Source organism: Ceratotherium simum, chromosome X (genome assembly GCF_057802395.1).
Source record: "Ceratotherium simum simum isolate JZ-2026a chromosome X, ASM5780239v1, whole genome shotgun sequence".
Lineage (NCBI taxonomy): Eukaryota > Metazoa > Chordata > Mammalia > Perissodactyla > Rhinocerotidae > Ceratotherium > Ceratotherium simum.
The window spans coordinates 76665367-76683153 of NC_141940.1; the positions used below are offsets into that span (position 1 = coordinate 76665367).

At 43.8% G+C, this 17787-nt stretch overlaps 1 protein-coding gene across 1 annotated transcript in view; it reads right to left on the reverse strand.

Annotated features, from left to right (window-relative positions):
* Nucleotides 1-1097: 1097 nt before the first annotated feature.
* AR (androgen receptor) overlaps nt 1098-17787 on the reverse strand; it is a 167283-nt gene continuing 150593 nt past the window's right edge. The window contains exons 5-8 of the mRNA XM_004439897.3: nt 13736-13880; nt 9581-9711; nt 8568-8725; nt 1098-7924 (exon numbers count right to left, since the gene is read on the reverse strand). Of these exons, the coding sequence (XP_004439954.1) occupies nt 7769-7924; nt 8568-8725; nt 9581-9711; nt 13736-13880 (590 nt within the window). The 3' untranslated portion in view covers nt 1098-7768. The remainder of the gene's footprint in view (nt 7925-8567; nt 8726-9580; nt 9712-13735; nt 13881-17787) is intronic.

The following is a 17787-nucleotide window of genomic DNA, read 5'->3' on the forward strand; positions in this document are numbered from 1 at the left end:
CCCCCACCCTCTGTGCTTTGCTACCTTTTGGAAAATCTATGGTGGGTACTAATTACCCACTTTAGGCAGGAGCTGAGTGGTAAATGAAACCAAGTAAGGCAGCTGTTATGTCACTCTCTGTAGGTGCAAAAGAACTTAAGCAATGGTGGTTGGAGGGGCTCTTCTAGAGGCAGGCTCTGATTTATACACACAACCCACAAACATATATATTCTCTCTCTCTTACTTAGACATACACAAACACACATCCCAAGAATCTCTGGTTTTCTTCTCTTCTCTATCAAGCACTGTTCTCAGGAAAAATTTCAGAAATCCATCTTTCTGAGGTGGTCAATGACAAACATGGCTCAATGTGGGACTCCCTCTCAGGAGTTCTGGCATTTTAACAGGGAGCAAAGGCAGAGTAATAAGCCCACCAGCTGGGTCACATACATTCTTACTGAATCTCCAACCTAGCCCAGTAAAGAGGCATTATGACAACCCCTATTACAGGTGAGGACATTGAGGCATAGAGAGCTTTCATATCATTCCTTAATACATTTGTCACACCTCACTGATGGCCTGTATCTCAAGATGCCAGAAATTCAATTTGGGATATCATAAGTATTCACACTCAAAGGAGACAGAAGGGAGCCTTGCTTGAACTTTTGAAAACCCCAAGGAAGCCTGGCTTGGATTTTACCTAGATGGTCAAGGACGATATGGCCCCTGAGAAACAGTGAGAATGTGAATATGAACGTGCCCATTACTTTTGTGAGGCTTGGCAAGAACTGTGCAGTGAAGCCTCAATCCATTTTATGCTTCCACAAGGATGAGAATGAGAGTGAACAGCTGGGTTTTGTGTGGCTTTCTCCTGGTTGACAAGCTCAGGGTTTTTGATGAGAGGCTGTAATAGGCCGCCAGTGTCCATCTGTGCTTTCTAGCCCAGACCCTTTGATATTTTGGTGGTCCCAGGTCAACCTATGCTAAGGCCAACACAGGGCAAATTTATAACCCCTGTGCAAAGATTTTTAAAAATACATCAAAATCAAAGTAGCATAAACGGCCACTGGGCATGATACCAACTCTTGACTTCAATAACGACAGCCAATAAAAAAAAGCTAATTAAAAGAACTCTGATGACATTCATCTGAAATTTTAGATTGTTTTATGTTTTAACAAATCAACCACGGTGATAAGAAGACATTAGCAGCTTTTCTTGGGTCTCTTTGTTAACAATAACTCGAGCCTGCAGCCACAACAGGGGGCTGTGGCCAAGTTTTAGCTGGCAGACCAGCAAGCCAATATTTTACACAATGGATGACATTTCTGAAAGCAGAGACAGAGACAAACCCAGAGTCACACATGTATTCCAACAAACAAGTTTCTGCCATTTTTAATTGTATTTAGAGCAACAAAAGATTCCAAGATTACAAAAAGAAAACAGAACACTAGCGCTTGGGGCTGGTCCTGCTGCCCAGTGGAGGCCAAGTGCCGCTGTGAGAATTGAAGCCCCATCGAAAGAAGTTTCAAGCAAAATTAATGATTCTTTAAAAAAAATCTTTATACGATGCTCTCTTTTTTTTTCTTTGTTTTTTCCCTCAACATCGAAAATTAATTCTTACATCTGGTTACATAGTCTGCTCCCGCCTGCTGCCAAATTAATCTCAAGGACAGCACAAGAATGTAATGTCTGAGGCACTCCCTAATCACTGTTCTAGTCTAGGGGAAAGCAGAAAGGTGTCACTGAGAGGTGAGGGGACTGTTTTTTAGCTTGAGTCATCCCAATGGTAGCTACTCTCAGCACTTGAGTGGCTGATGGGATAGGACAATCTCGCAGACACTTCACTACAGGACAGTTAGCACCAAGGGCTAAGGCTGGGAGAGACTGCAGGCCTGGCCTGTCTGCTGTGCAGGGAACAGAGTCCCAAAATGTGAAGCATCAGCCAGGGAGGGCACCACCAGAGAAAGGGCAACATTTCAGAATTTTCTTCCCTTTAGGGTATGTGTGTGTTCCAGTCTTTGGTGGCCAATGGAATCTGTAGCTATATGACAACCTTATTAAGTAGTGCATGTGGGAAACATTTTATGCCACAAGGGCTACTCAGTCCATAGCTTCTCACTTAATTCCATAAAAGGCTAAGAGACAAGTGGAATAAAGAAAGGAACCAGCATCGCTGCTATACCGAATTGGGGTTGGAAACCAATCAATGAATATTACCTGCTTTCTGGCCAAATCAAATGGGGATAAATCAAAGCTGACTCAAAGGCTGTTTTTCCCCTTAAGACTCTACTTGCTAAATTCAAATACCACTCATTTTTGGGGGTGGGAACGTTCCAAATGGTTTGTTACCTCAGCTGAAGTGTCTGGAGAGTAGTGACTAATGTGGATTTTTCTGCCTTCACCTAGAAATGGTTGAGGGTTGGGAGGCTCTGGGCAACAGACCCCAGTGTCAATCTCTTAATTGAAGAAAAACATCCCTACCCATGGGCAGAGATGGACTTGTACCTACAGAAATACAACTTCTAGTAAAATGACAATTTTTTAACAGATGAAAGCACATCTTCATTGTTAAAAGCTTCACATAACATATCCAAAACCAGAATTAGAGCACACAGACACCCAGTAGCAAGAGCACCTCAATCCCAAGTGAGTGAATTACGTGAAAGATGGAGCACTTGCTCCAGGTTCCCAAGTGCAGGAAACTGCCCTTTTCTCACAAGGATGGTGAAGAGCAAAGAATGCCCTTCCTTCTTCTCACTGCCCAGGTCCCATTAGGGGGCCACTGGCTAATTATTTGGGTGGGCCTTTGTCCCCCAGTCTGGGCCTTCCCTATGGTAAATCCCAGTCAGTTCCAATGAGTCTTCACCACCCTTTACACATTCATCTGTCTTGGGCTAGTAAAGTGCAATACGTCATGTACCCTATCCTTTTCCCCACTCTGCTCCTTTACAAGGCCTGTGAGTCAGGCCCCAATAGAGGCAGAGATCTCTTAGTTATATGATCAACCCAGGTGTCTTTTCCTTTCTGAGAGAGCTTCCAAAATGTAACTACAGCCTCTCTCACAAGTACATGGTATCAATTATGACCTGGAACCAAATATAAAGGTGCAGAGAAAGGTAAAGCTATCAGAACACATTATATCTATCTATATATATAAAATTCAATTTTGAAACATGGATACAAATACTCATTTACAATATATTTCAACCTTCTGCCTTAAATCGCAGAGAACTTTTTGTGCCATCCAAAGTGGGCAGAAATGAGAATTTCTGCCTGCTGTCTCTCTAGTGCAAAATCTAGTCCTTTAAATGCTCCCCTTCTCAACAAGGGCTTCACATTTTCAGACAAGCTAACATGGGCACTAGCAAACAGTGGCCAAAACAGCTCCATTTCTAACCATGCAATAATGGAGCTTTAGGAATTTGTTCAGCAACTGCTAGAGAAAAGGAAAGCTAGTTCTGCTTATAAAATCACTTAGTGAAGGACCTATAATCACATTTTTTTTTCAAAATTATTTTCCATTCTTCTAAACATGTATATTGTGGGGGAAAAACCCCACAAAACTCTTATAAGTCAGTCACCAGCAAAGTCCTTCTGTCTGTCTTTGGATAGCTTACCAGAGAGGCACTAATGCTTGTTCCCTCCCTGCCCTTAAAAAATTTGGTATCTTAGCAGATACAGTGTAATCTTTGGTTACATAATGTGATGCTTTCATCTCTTTGTCTTTTTTTTAAACTGCTTTCAAAGATTTTCAAAGAGATTAGTGGTGAGAACAGACCTGCCTATAAAAGGCAGCAGGCGTAGAAACTTCCTTTTACAAGAAATTGCACATGCTAAATGGCTTATTTTGACTTTTAAGTTTGGGATTTGATCCTGTGCTTTAACATTCCTGGTTCCCATGACCCCCTACAGGGGGTCAAGGATGAAGGCCACTCCCTTGGCCCAGTGCCCTCTCACCTGGGCTACTGGCACATGATAATTAGTAGTCAGCCTCTTGTTTTCCCAAGGTCATGCAAGGACCATGCAGGGATAGTTACTGGGCTGTCTGGAGCAAGTCTCATGAAGTGCAACCCTGGCACAGGGCTGGGAAGGGGCAGAGAGAATGGCTTAGGCTTTTGTGCCCTGCCGAATATCAAGGGAGAAAAGGGGTCAAAGCCATGTCTGTGCTGTGCCTAATGAAACAAACACTTAGAAGAGAAGCTACTTGAAGCTCAAAGTTAGGTCATTTGTGTAGTGTGAGTATCATGTGGATGGTGGACATTATTTTCTCTTAAAGTACAAATAGAATACTTCTTGCTATATATATGCATATATGCATTTAGTAGTAAAGTATGGACAGAGAAGGACTCTAGCATCAGTACATTATTTCTGAACCTGGACAATCACCTCAGCAACTACCCAAAGGACAGAGTGAAGCTTTTTTTTTTCTTTTTTAGTACCAGTGAACATATATAAAAATATATATGTTCTGATTTTCTTTTTCAAAGATATATGACAGAATCCTTCAAAAAATCCTTTTCTTATTAAAAAAATGAATTCTCCAAGAACAATGACACTGTCTGTGGCATAGAAAAGCTGTGGAACAAAGAACCCAACCCCATTTCAGCTCAGGGGCCAAGCCTGGGCAAGCTGCCCAATGAACAAGAGCTGGAACCGCCACACGACTCTTTTCTTTGACCACAGAGTTTGTGACCCCGGCAGCTGTCTGCTGCCCAGCACAGACGGGCCCTCCTCCCTGGTGCTCTTTCTTTTTCTCTTATTAATTGTCCATTCCCATCAAGCACTGCAAACCGTGACTTGTCTGGTGAGTGCTCCTCGTCTTCCAGCTCACCAGGTGAGTGGGTCTGGATCGCCGATCCTTCATAGGTGAGCACAGTGTACCAACCACATCTACTCTGTTTGTAGAGCAGAGTGCATGCAAAACGAGACTTCTGTCAATTACATTAGCTGGAACATCAATGGCCAAAAGAAAAAAAAAATCTCCTTTTCATCTGTGGGAGAACAAAACCAAGCTAAAATCTCCTTTGCTCACTGAAACCCCAGTGTAAAAACAGTAGGCTGAAAACCTTGTTTAGGCCATTTTTCCTTGTCTTGCCGTTCGGAAATCTGGAGTAATCCAGTTGTTGCTGCTTTTAATTACACTGCCATTTCACTGGTTTTTGGCTTTCACAAATTAAAAACATTTATATTCATAAAGACAAGAGTCACGATTGGGAAATCCATAAAGATGAAAAATTTGATAGAGAAATGGTAAAGATAGCCTCTAGTACAAGGAGAGGTATTAGAATGACTTAATCGAACCCATGTACCACAAAAGATGAAAATCATTTCAAAAGACATGTAAAGAAACTATTAAGATGTAACCTAGTTTAACTGAAAAGACTGGTGGATTTTTTTCCTGTTTAAAACAGCTAAAAGCGATACTGTGAGCTTACATAAGCCAAGTGGTGTCATAACAAAGAAAACCAGAATTTATCTATCCTACCCTAGAAAGAAAACCTGTCAGCTTTAGTTTTATCCAGCAGTCTTGGATTGGTATATCACCCATCTTAGGTTCCCCTCTCCCTTGTTATTTAAAGAAGCTGTTTTGCAAGTTCATTTGGCTATTAATATCAACACAGAAATCAGGGGAGGAAACCCATGTAGATCATATCATGTCACTCTGAAACTATCTCCTCAACAAGTAGAGTGAACCAACTGAAATGGGCAGCTTGATGACTGGCCCCTAATTTCTTGAGTTTAGCAGATGAATTTAAGAGCTAAGTGAGGAGGCAGTGGCCAAGATGAGAAAGTAGGTGGACACTCCCCCTGCACTGGGGATTAAGGGACAAAGTCAACAGAACAGAGGTGTGCCAAAGGACTATATGAAACCAGTGTCCCAGGAACACACCCTGAGTTCATGGGTGGCAGCCCATTGGAGTCACAACAACCAAACCTTTCCATGGTTCTGTAGTCTCCATGTTTCAGCCTCCCTCTGACACAGAGGCAGCAAGAAAGATGGGAAGTCTGAGTGAGTATGGCCAATGTCAGATCCCAGAATCAGCAACAGAGGAGGAGGATGAGTAAACTCACCAGATGGTGCCCATCTGGCTTTAGATTTTGCCTCTGAAGACTTTAATTTAGTAGTCAGAGTCTCCTCTTGGTTTCTTCTCTCTTCTTTCCATGACTTTTGTAGGTGGATATGCTGGGTGGCAAGGAGAGCATTTATAGAGTTTCTAGTTCTAGTGCCTTCATTCTTCCCGCCCTGGTAATTGAGTTTTCTCTTCAACTCTGGTCTGGGTAGCCCCTTTAGCTGCTATGAAGGAGGAAGTTGGCATTTTTCCACTTGGTGGGACGTTATCATCTCTGGGGGACAAGGGCAAGACGCCCAGGTTGTCCAATCCCATTGATGCCTTCTTTCCAGTTTGTCCAAGGGCTCCAGAAATCTGATAGTTGATGAGAGACTTTTGGTAAGAAGTCTTTGAGCCTACTGGCATCTAGAGACAGATGTCAAGACTGCTGGCTTGCTAGCCGTTTTGGTGGTGGGGGCTCTTAGCAGAGAGTCTGTGAACATGCTGAAAGGAGTGAACAAGCTTCACCACTGTGGCTGTAATGCAGTCTGGTGAAGTTCAGCCCCACAGAACACTAAAGGGAGGGTGGAGGAGCTTGCAGCTGCATGGAGTCAGGCAAAAAATATCGAGGTCTTTTAAAGGTGGGGGCAAAGAAGGATCAAATCTTCAGTGTCCTAAGCAGGATAACAGCCAAGCCACCACTTCCTTTTCCTCTAACTCCAGCCCCAAGCTCCTCCTTGGCCCACAAATGGGAAAGCAGGGCTGGATCTAGATGGGCCCTTTCAAAGGGTCAGATCTCTCCTCTCCTTTTCACTGATCTTACTCTTCACTGGAAGTGGCCAAGTTTTGGCTAAAGAGAACATTCGGTTCAAAGCTCTTAGAAAAGCTACAGAACGTCAATTTGAGAGTGGAGGCAGAGGGTGAAAGAGAAAAGGGATTAGGGGGGAGGCGTTCACATGCAGACAAGTTTTCAAACAAGAAGCACATTTTCAGTACAATGAACTGCACTGTAGTTGAGCAGTCTAGACTTCAGAGGCCAAGGCTGTGGGCAGGTACTGGTGATCCATCTGTCCTCTCCTCTTCATTCTCTTAAATTTGCCCCCTGCCCCAACTCAGCTCTGGGGTCACCTTGCTCTCTAATGGCAATAGCCAATGGCAGAAAATAAAGTCTCCTAGGGAGGAAGGGTTTGGAAAAAAAGCAGTGACTCCCCATGGGCTTGCAATTTTCACCTTATTCTAGTCACTGTTGGCCTCTTTGGGGATTTTGGTTTGTTTTTACACTTTTTAAGAGGAAAAACGCTAGCAAGGTTTTTGTTTTTGTTTTCGTTTTCCCAGATACTCTTAGCTCCCTAAACTTCCTGTGGCATTAGGTAAGTAAACATTTGTGTGGCTGGCACACAGCGCAGTTATAAACAAGCACAACTTGACACTGGGCCACATGAAGATCATCACAGATTTAAAGAAATACACCACCATTCAAAACACAGATAATAGTCATGGCAGGCAGCAGAGTCTGAAAGTGCCATGGGAGGGTAGGACAGGGAGGGGGAACAAAAGAAAGGAGGAAAAGAGAAAAAAGCCCGGCAAACAGAACTCAGGAACATCTTCATGACAGACTATACATCAACAGAGGAAATTCCCCAAGGCACTGCAGAGAAGTAGTACAGAGTTATAACAGGCAGAAGATATCTGAAAAGGGGAGTAGGGTGGGGTGAGGAAATAGGCGCTTCCAAAGCTTCACTGTGTGTGGAAATAGATGGGTTTGACTTTTCCAGAAAGGATCTTGGGCACTTGCACAGAGATGATCTCTGCCATCATTTCTGGAAAGTCCACGCTCACCATGTGGGACTTGATTAGCAGGTCAAAAGTGAACTGATGCAGCTCTCGTGCAATCTGTAAGGGGATAACAGGAGAAACAGAAAACGGGGTTGACAAGGAGTTGGCTTCTGTCGGGTTCTCCCCCCCTTACCTTTGATTCCCTCCTTCTTCCCTGTCCTTGGTCCTCCCTGTGTGTGTGTGTGTGTGTGTGTGCGCGCGCGCGCGCGCACGCACATGTGCATTAAATGGTCTCCAGGGAGTCACTGAGGTCCCCCAAGAGATCTTTTACACCATTACAAGCTCTCTGACTCAGGACTGGGTGTTCCTCTTTCCCAGCACACTCTCTCTCTCTCTCTCTCTCACACACACACACACACACACACACACACACATTAACTCACACGCACATGACTCAAAGAAGAAGGGGAAAACATCTAGGTCTGTTTTGTCTGCCTAGAGAACTTATTTGTTCTAAGCCCCTTCCTTGAATCCCAACTGCTCTGTTCTCAACTCCTCCACTTCTTTCACAACAACCAGCTGGGACATTGTGACCTGTGTTCCTTTCTTTTCCATTGCATTTTCTTCCTGGGCCACACTCAAAGCCAGAAGGGAATGGAAGCACCTCCCAACAGGTGGTGCCAGACCCTAGAAAAGCATATTATCACTTGGCTCTATCAGGCTGCTCTCCCTGCCAAAGCATCCTCCATCGTTTGCTTACAGGCTGCACAGAGTCCAGGAGCTTGGTGAGCTGGTAGAAGCGCCTTGAGCAGGATGTGGGATTTTTTCTCTTGCATGCAATGATACGATCAAGTTCCTTGATGTAGTTCATTCGAAGTTCATCAAAGAATTTTTGATTTTTCAGCCCATCCACTGGAACTGACGTGGGATGAAGACAGAATAGGAAGGGAAGCATGCCCACGAAGGAGCATTAGACAAAGCACCAAGTTTTCTTACCACAAATTTGATCCCCACCCCCACAGGGAGGGAACCATCTACTTGGCTTCCTGTCCATTGAGGTCTGTATGCCCTGGGCCTTCAGTCTGCCCAGAGGTCTTAGGGAAAAAGCTAGCTGGACCCAATCTGAAGGGCATCAAGCAAATAAAATTTACTGAGCCGTTCCTTTTTCTAGTCTTTCTCATCTAATGCATTTATTAGGACCTATGGTTTTACCTTGTCCATGGTCCGGCTCTGATTTAGACAATTAAAACACATGATTTTGAATATAAAATTTTGCCTTCTTTTTCCCTCACAGAGAAGACAGCACTCTGCTTAGAAGAGACATTAAAGAAATGTTCCTTGGCTGCCAAATAAACCCCGTCTGAGTTGTTTACATAGACCTCCTTCTGTTGGCAGAGAAGGCCATTCCTTCCAGGAGGCAATATCTTCTGCCCTGCAAGAAATATAAGGTGGTCCTTGCCTGTTCTATGATAGAAGCTATGGGAAAATTCAGAGACCTGGTATAATCAGCCAAAAAGGCCTTGTCTCAAAGAGAAACTGGGGGTAGGTGGGGATCTAACAGAGATTGAATTCTAGCAAAGAAACTGGTCTCCAGACATGAAATACATCCTTGTTAGAAACAAGGATGCTAAGGGAGTGTAGAGGAGGGAGGGTGAAAGAAGAAGGAAGATGTCTAGGAGTTGACTTCTTTCTGATAACCCTTTAATGATAAAAGCAGCTCTGCTCTGAGCCCCTATGCCCCCAGGGGCATTCCCTGCCCCTCCAGGCACTTACTAATGCTGAACAGCAGCAGTGCCTTCATGCACAGAAATTCTTGGGGGGTGATTTGGAGCCATCCAAATTCTTGAGAGAGGTGCCTCATTCGGACACACTGGCTGTACATCCGGGACTTGTGCATGCGGTACCTGGGAAGAAGACACACAGAGGAAGGAGAGGAGTGAGGGAAGGCTTATAATAAGCCAAGGGAGAATGTCTCTGGTTGCCCTGCCCTCCCCAGGTTCTCCAAGAAGTGCCTGCTGTTTTGCTTGCTTGTGTTTCAGTGACAGGGAACAATGTTGTTTAATTTTTTCCCAAAATCCTGACATTCTGATAACTACTCATCTTCCCCGGCCAGGATATGAGTTAGCACGTGGAATTTCCAGGTCCCCATGCCCCTCTTCTTTACTGAGACAGGGACAGGAAAACCTAACCAAATGAACACAATAGGCGAGGCATACGTTCTCCCTGACTACAGTTCTAACATCCCAGCTAAAGCCAGAGCCAGAACCTACCTCTCAGGCATCCCAACTTGGAGGATTTCTAGGAGACAGGCCTCAGAAATCAACTCTTAACATAAAGACATCGGGATTCCTAAGTGACCACAGTAGTTCATCCTCTCAATTCCCCTGCCTCTTGGCTTAAATGCCATTTCCCATACTAGAAATTTAATCATTTCTTTAAAAACTCCCAGGGAAAGAGATTCCCCATTGTCCTTTCAAAGTAAGTTCTAATGCTCATCAAATCAGCCAGGAAGTATTTCTGAATGTCCAATCTAAACGTCTCCTGCTGAAGGGCAGCCTATTCCCTCATACACTGGCCATTCCTTACCATAGTTTGGGAGTTGTAAACACGTGTGAGCTGCTTTTATTATAGTGACTTGTGAACAGATCACCACGTTATCACCTATAAATGATATAGGGAGGGGGCCAAGCCTTTGACAGCTTCTCGGGGGGAGCAACCTCTCTGTTCCATGAGTGACCATGGCAAGCCTCTGAGAAAGACAGCAAACTCCTGCTAGTAGGCCTTCCTAGTTTTCAGCACTTCAGAAACTCTGTGTGTGTGTGTGTGTGTGTGTGTGTGTATGAGAGAGAAAGAGAGAGAGAGAAATTGATTTTATATCTTGTGGAGAAAGAAAAGGAAATTTGACACCCACTTAAGTGGTGAGGAAGAAGTCCTCCCAGATAGGGCCTGAAGGCTGTGGTTTGACATTTTGGTCCCCAAATCACCAGCCTCCTCCACAAGGTGAGCAGGCCTGGTACTGGCTGGGTGAAAGCTCAGCACTCTATCTCAGAGAAATCTTGGCTGGCCTGGAGAAAGAGGGAAGGGGGCAGATAGTATAGAAGTATTCAATTCAGGCTGGAGCCCAGCTAGAAAGAAAAAGTGTTCAGATAGTATCACAAGTCAATTGAGGAGAACAGTATTGCTCCAAGCTCTTTCACCCTGGAGAATTGTTTAATAAGATCTGCTGACCCTGGGGCCTGGCCCTGCTCAGGTCTCCATTGTACTTCCAAGCCTCTGTTGATGACAACATTGCAGTCTTTTTACCATTGAAATCATGGTCCTGCCGTGGAGGACTGCTGTTAACACTGCCACAGGACCCAGGGATAGAGAAGGTGGGGAAAGGAGAGGAGAAAAGAGAGCAAGACAGGAAGGAGTTCAGAAAGAAAGGGAACAAAAAGCGGGGGGAAAGGGCAAAAAGAATAGGGAGAGAGTTAAAGGAAGGAAAGAAAGAAGACAGTGGAAGGTAGAAAACAAAGGAGCAGGAATGGAGTTCAGAAAGAGAGCAGAAGTAGGTGGAAATAAAAGAGAGTGGATAAAAGGGGAGATAAAAATTGGAAAACATTGAGCACAGTGTCTGGCATATAGTAAGTGCTCAATAAATGGCATGTAGAAAGGTGCCATTATGATACTATTCACCATTCTATGGATGAGGAGATCGAGGTTCAGGGAAGTTCAGTAATTTACCCAAGGTCACACAGCTAGGGTTCAAGCCCATTACCCTCACATTTGTTCGCCACAAAGAGGGGAGGAGGAAAGAAGAAAGCAGGGTTGATGACAGGGTTTGGTGTCACACAGATCAGCAAATGGGTTGGCCCAGAGTCCCTGTCTCCCTTTTTGGGCCTCAGTCTCCTCATTAGTACCTTAAGGAGGCCAGTAGCAATTAGTGGCTTTAACTGGAGAGTTACTGCCTCCCTAGTGGGTGCTATAAATGTGTGGGGGCAGTTTGGGCTGTCACAGTGATTGGGATCCTATTTGATATTTAGGGGGCAAGTTCGAAGGATGTTAAACGTATTCCAATATATGGCAACACAATGAAAAATTATTCCTTCAAAAATGTCAACAGCATCCCCATTGAAAAACATTGGTTTAGATGTTTCTAGGGGCCCTAAGAGCTCTAACATAGTGGGTTCCTACAAAATGAAGGGGGGTGCTATTGTTTCAGGACCCTTGGGCTTGATGGGTCTAGGAGCCTGACCTGTAGGGAGTCCTCTGGTACCTTTTGATGAGATACATGGAAGTGGCCAGAAAGCTGAGGTTGGGTGCCACATATTTATGCAGAGGCATAGAAGGACATGAGGATTGAGAAAACAACCAATTATCACCTTGCAGAGGTTCCAAGGTCTTAGAGCTCTGAATGGGGAGGGCGGTGCAGGTGCCCAGGGAGTTAATTCAATCACTGGAGGACAGCAGGAGAGTGGGGGTGAGAGACAAACAGAAGTGGGCTTTTTAAGGCCTGCCCCAGAAGATGGCATCATAAGTAACTCTTGGGAGATCTGGAAATCACAAAGCACTTTGTGCCAAAAGCCCAATGGATATTCTTAGCTTCTGGCTACCAGGGCTGGCTGGGTTGGAAAAGGGCAGCTGGGGATGCTCATTTTGCCCCACATGGCACTGCTGTACTGGAAGGAACCACTGGCCTACAGATTTAATTTTATTTAAGGCTCTTCTGGGTTAGGGGGCTGGAAGGGAGGGAAGGTCAATTCCTGCCTTGATCAGAGGGATTCTCTGTGGTAAGACTAGCTCAAGGTCCTTGGGAATATTTTTCCGGCCAGTTCCATTCACAATGCCACCAAGGGACCTCAAACAGCAGACATAGAGAAGATCATCACTATTAGGGAAAGAGAGTATCAGAAAGGTACTTTTTAATTTCCTGCCCATTATGGGCCAGACATTTCACATCCATTAGCTCCCATTTTAGTCATAATAACAAATCATTTAAGAAAGTTGTATTTTATTAACAGATGAGGAAACTGAGGGTCAGGGAAGTTAACAGTCTTGCCCGAAGACAATGATGTAGGAAATAACAGAATAGAGATTTTAGCCGAGAAAAGTATAATTCAACAATCTGAGCCCTTGGCCAAATTCATGAAGGATAACTAGAACTGGTGGCAGGGCAAGCATTAATTAAACCTGTTTTTAAAAGAAGGGAAGTAGCTGGGCCATGGTTACATGGCCAGAGAGTGGTGGAGCTGCTCCTCCTCATCACTTACCACCACGAGGCAGTACAAGAACTAGGAGTTACACAGACATACTTTGAATTCTGTTGCCAACATGCACTAGCTGTGTAACCTTGGGTGAGTCATTTTATTTTGTTGAGCCTAATTATCCCCATCAATTAAAAAAAAAAGATTATCTATAAAAAGCGGAAATCAGGTTATCATGAGGTTTCAATGAAAGGATTTAAAAAGTATCTAGTATACTCCTGGCACAAAGGAGTTACTCAACAAATGGTGATTGGCAGCAACCCTCAGTGGTAGCAAAGGGACCAAAGGAACTTTAGCCCTCACAACTAGAGTCTCTCTGCCCATTCCCTATGTTGATCAGAATGAAGGGGAGGGACCTTGACACAGAGTGAGGGGAGGTTCTGAGATACGCTACAAAGCAGGTCAGAAGCATGGCCACAATACCAGGATTGGGTCTTGGGTGGGAAAGGGATGGCTTCAGCACCAACCCTCCTTGCCTCCCACTAGTCGGCCTTTCATCCAGGCAAAGCCACCTCAGATTGGGCAGGCTGGCTGGGGTTTCCACTGCCTCACATACACATCAAATGGGCTAACCTCCTGTTACTCCCATTACCATCATCACCACCAACTGGGTCTGGCTAGGATGCTATGTTTATGTGAGTTCTTGGGTCTTGGGTGGGAAAGGGAAAGGCCCATGAGCACTTACTCATTGAAAACCAGGTCAGGGGCGAAGTAGAGCATCCTGGAGTTGACATTGGTGAAGGACCGCCAGCCCATGGCAAACACCATAAGCCCCATCCAGGAGTACTGAATGACTGCCATCTGGTCGTCCATGTGCAAGTTGCGAAAGCCTGGAGATGGGGCAGAGGCAGTGGTCAGACTGGGCATTGATGGGCTGAGCGAAGTCTAGGCCTCTGGTGGGCTGAGAATCTCTGGCACTCTGGCAGCCCCTGAGGAGCCCCAGGAATGATCAATGCTAGGAGAGCAGGGGAAGAACAAACTATATGGTGGGGATAATATTCCTTGCCCTCCCTCAATACTTCATTGAGCTGCTCAAATGAGATGGTGACGGAGGCAAAAAGGGCATTGTCAGTTGGAAGAGAATAATAATCCAACACTTACTGACTGCTTACAATGAATGAACTCTTTTCTAAGTGTTTTACTTATACTGACTCATTTAATTCTCACAACAATCCACTAAAGTAGGTACTATTAGTATTCCCATTCGTGAATCAGTAAAAGTGAGTTAAAAGGGTTAAAGAACTTGTCCAAGATCATAAGGCTAGTAATTGGCAGATTAAGTTCCAAAGCCAAACAATGCTCTGACTCCAAAGCCCATGCTCTTGATCACTATGCCTTTCTGAAGATGCGGTGTAATAATCATTTCTCCCAGATGAACAGCACTCTTAACTTTACAAAGCTCTTTTCTAGCTATAATCTTATTTGACCCTTCTAACAACCCTGGGAGAGGGATATTATTACATATCAGCATATGGCAGAATGCCTCTGTCAGCCACTGCTTTCTCCATAACCCCTTCAGGCTCTCTCTCTTTTCTGACCCTTTTTCTGCCTCCCATTTCCTCTCCATTATTTTCTATTCAACAAGTACCCTGGCCCCATTAGTTTCCTACTCTACTGCCATTCCTGCCCTACTGCCATTATTATACACAAACTGGCCCTTTATGACCTGCCTCCTTCGACTAATTTCTTGCCATGTGCCTTCTCATAATTTAGGTCCTGGCTATTCTGAAGAACTTACATTTTGCTGAACATGTCATGCTTTCTCATGCCTCTATATGTCTGCTATCTCTGCACGGGCAGTTACCCTTGCCTAGAATGCATTATTCCCTCCCCAGGCTTCCCATCTGATAAACACCTACTCATATTTCAAATCTTCACTGAAAGCTACCTCCTCTGTGAAGCCTTTTCCAACTCATTCAAGCAGAAGACTTAATGATTCTTGTTTTACCTTCTTACTGTACCTTGTGTAACTCCATGCAGTTATAGCACTCATTACACAGTACTGGAATTTATCTATGTACACATCTGTCTCCAAGACTTGGAGCTTCTTGAAGACAGGGACCATCCTTTCTTATTCATCTTTTCCTCCCTAGTACATAGACTAGGCATTTGAAAAATATTAATTAAATGGACTAAGGACTCGATTTTTTTTCATCTTATAAAATGGGAATTATGGCAGAGTAGTATTCCATTGTGTATATATACCACAGCTTCTTTATCCATTCGCCCCATGATGGGCACTTAGGTTGCTTCCAAGTCTTGGCTATTGTGAAGAAATCCAGCCATTTGTGACATCATGGATGGACATTGAGGGTATAATGCAAAGTGAAATAAGTCAGAGGGAGAAGGTCAAATACCGCATGATTTCCTTCATTAAGTAGTAGATAATAACAACAATAAACAAACACATAGGGACAGAGATTGGATTGGTGGTTACCAGAGGGGAAGGGGGGAGGGAGGAGGGTGAAAGGGATAATTCGGTACATGTGTGTGGTGATGGGTTGTAATTAGTATTTTGGTGGTGAACATGATGTAATCTATGCAGAAATAGAAGTACAATGATGTACACCTGAACTTTTTACAATGTTATAAACCAATGTTACTGCAATAAACAAAAAATTAAAAAATAAATAAATAAATAAATAAATAAATAAATAAAATTTAGTGTGTTACTCACACCTGGAAAAAAAAAAAATGGGAATTAGATGATCTCCAAATTACCCCCCTTAAACTCAGAGTACAGAGGCTCCCAGATGTTACCTCCACAATACCACATAGATAGAACAGATGTGGCTATGTTTTCCTGGAGGTTTCCAAACAGTTAGATGCTTAAAGTATCACCTCAGAGCTCATCCCCTACCAGCACCCCGTTTCTCTTCTCCCCAACAGATAGAGAATTGTCTGAAATTTCATCTTGCTATATACTTCATTAAGAATTCTTCCATGGATTTACATAATCCTTCTAACTTTCCTGTTGATGACCCCATTTAACCCTCACAATAACCCTAATGGGAGGCAATGTGACAATTATTTCATCAACAAAGAACCTGAGGGCCAGAGAAGTTAACTGACTTCCCTAAGGTCATACACTCTATATGTGGTTGAACTGGGACTAGAACCCAGGTGTTCTAATTATCTTCTTCAGTGCTTTTTCCACTCTACTGCTGAAGGACATAGCTCAAGAACTACCATGGTCATGAGCTTTTCTTAGCCATAGGCTCAGGTCTGAAGTCTATAATATCTAGACACACTGTTCTGCTTGGTTGGTCCTTGCCCACCCACATACATACCCCATTTCCTTTTCGTTTAGGTCTCAAGCCTACTAGACACCAGGGATTCTAGAGTCCCTCAGATCACCACCCTTGGATACAATCTTAGCTCCCAGGCCTGTGCCTCCCATCTTCACTGTGGTGATATGTTGACAGACTAGCCAGAGCCTCAGACCTCAGAGTATTTCTTGCCTGAAGCCCTTCTGTAGCACAGAATGCCTGGGACTAACTCTTTGCGGTAAGAGACAAAAAGCAGGGGCAAGACATGGAAGATCCAAGGATTTCTTGGGGAGGGGGCCCAGGAGTTTGAACCCCGAACCTCTGGGGTGGGAGGCAATAGGAAGCAAGAAAAGCCTTGACTAGTGGGTGTGTGAATGTGATAGTGCATAGCGGGGGATGAAGATTAAACTGTACAAGTACCAAGGAAGCTGTCAATACTGATGCTTTTTTCTCTCCTTGAGATTTCAGAGAACTAACAAAGAGGAGAAAAAATGGAAAGCTTAGTTCGGCTGTAATACTAATTAACAGTCCTTAGTGAGAGCTGCTTAGCACTCAAGCCTAATTACTGTGTACACATCAGCAACATAGCAGGCTATTTTCCTATAGGTCTAATCTGATTACAATACCTAACTCTGTTCTCTAATGCCCAGCTTTTGAAGCAGGCTGCTCAGATAGCATGGCTATCAAGGAGTGACTTGAGGAAACTGTAGCTCCAGCCTACAGGTTTCCTTCAACACGCATTCACTTAACACCTATTTGGCACTGTATTAAGCTGTTCTGGAGAAACAAAGAAGAGTCGTTCTCAGGTTTTGAAATACACCAAACAGTTTAGTGAGCAGAGGCAGTTTCTTTGGGACTCTGTGTTCTCACTAGAATCCAATCAACATCATTTCTTAGCAATATGCAGTGGAAACGTATCATGTGTAGTCTGGGAGAACATGCCCAAAGAAAGGCCAATTAGAAAATCTTTGCTGCTCTAGTGCACCCAACAGCCAAGGTCTTCAAAGAAGATGATTCATCCTTGGGACCCATGCATGAGCTTCTAGGCAAGCCTGATGGCAGCTTAAATTGATTTTAGTGAAAGCAGTGGCTTAGCACTCAAGCTTCATAATAATCACCCATCATTTACAGAGTATCTACTACGTTTCAGCTGCTGCACTAGGTGCTCTTTATACATGATCTCTATGTTGATAATTTGCAATATAGAGATTGTTCTACAATCTCTACAAATGAGGCAATAGAAGCACATGTAGACGTGATTTGCTCAAGGTCACATAACTAGTATATAGCTAAGATTTCAAACCAGGTACATGTGATTATAAATATACTGTGTATACACAATCTACTCACCCACCCTGAATTAATAGTTATCATCTATTAATGTACCAGGTACTATACTAGGCAATTTACATATATCATCACCATCACAGGTGAACAAAACAAAATTTAATTTTGTTTTAAACACTTA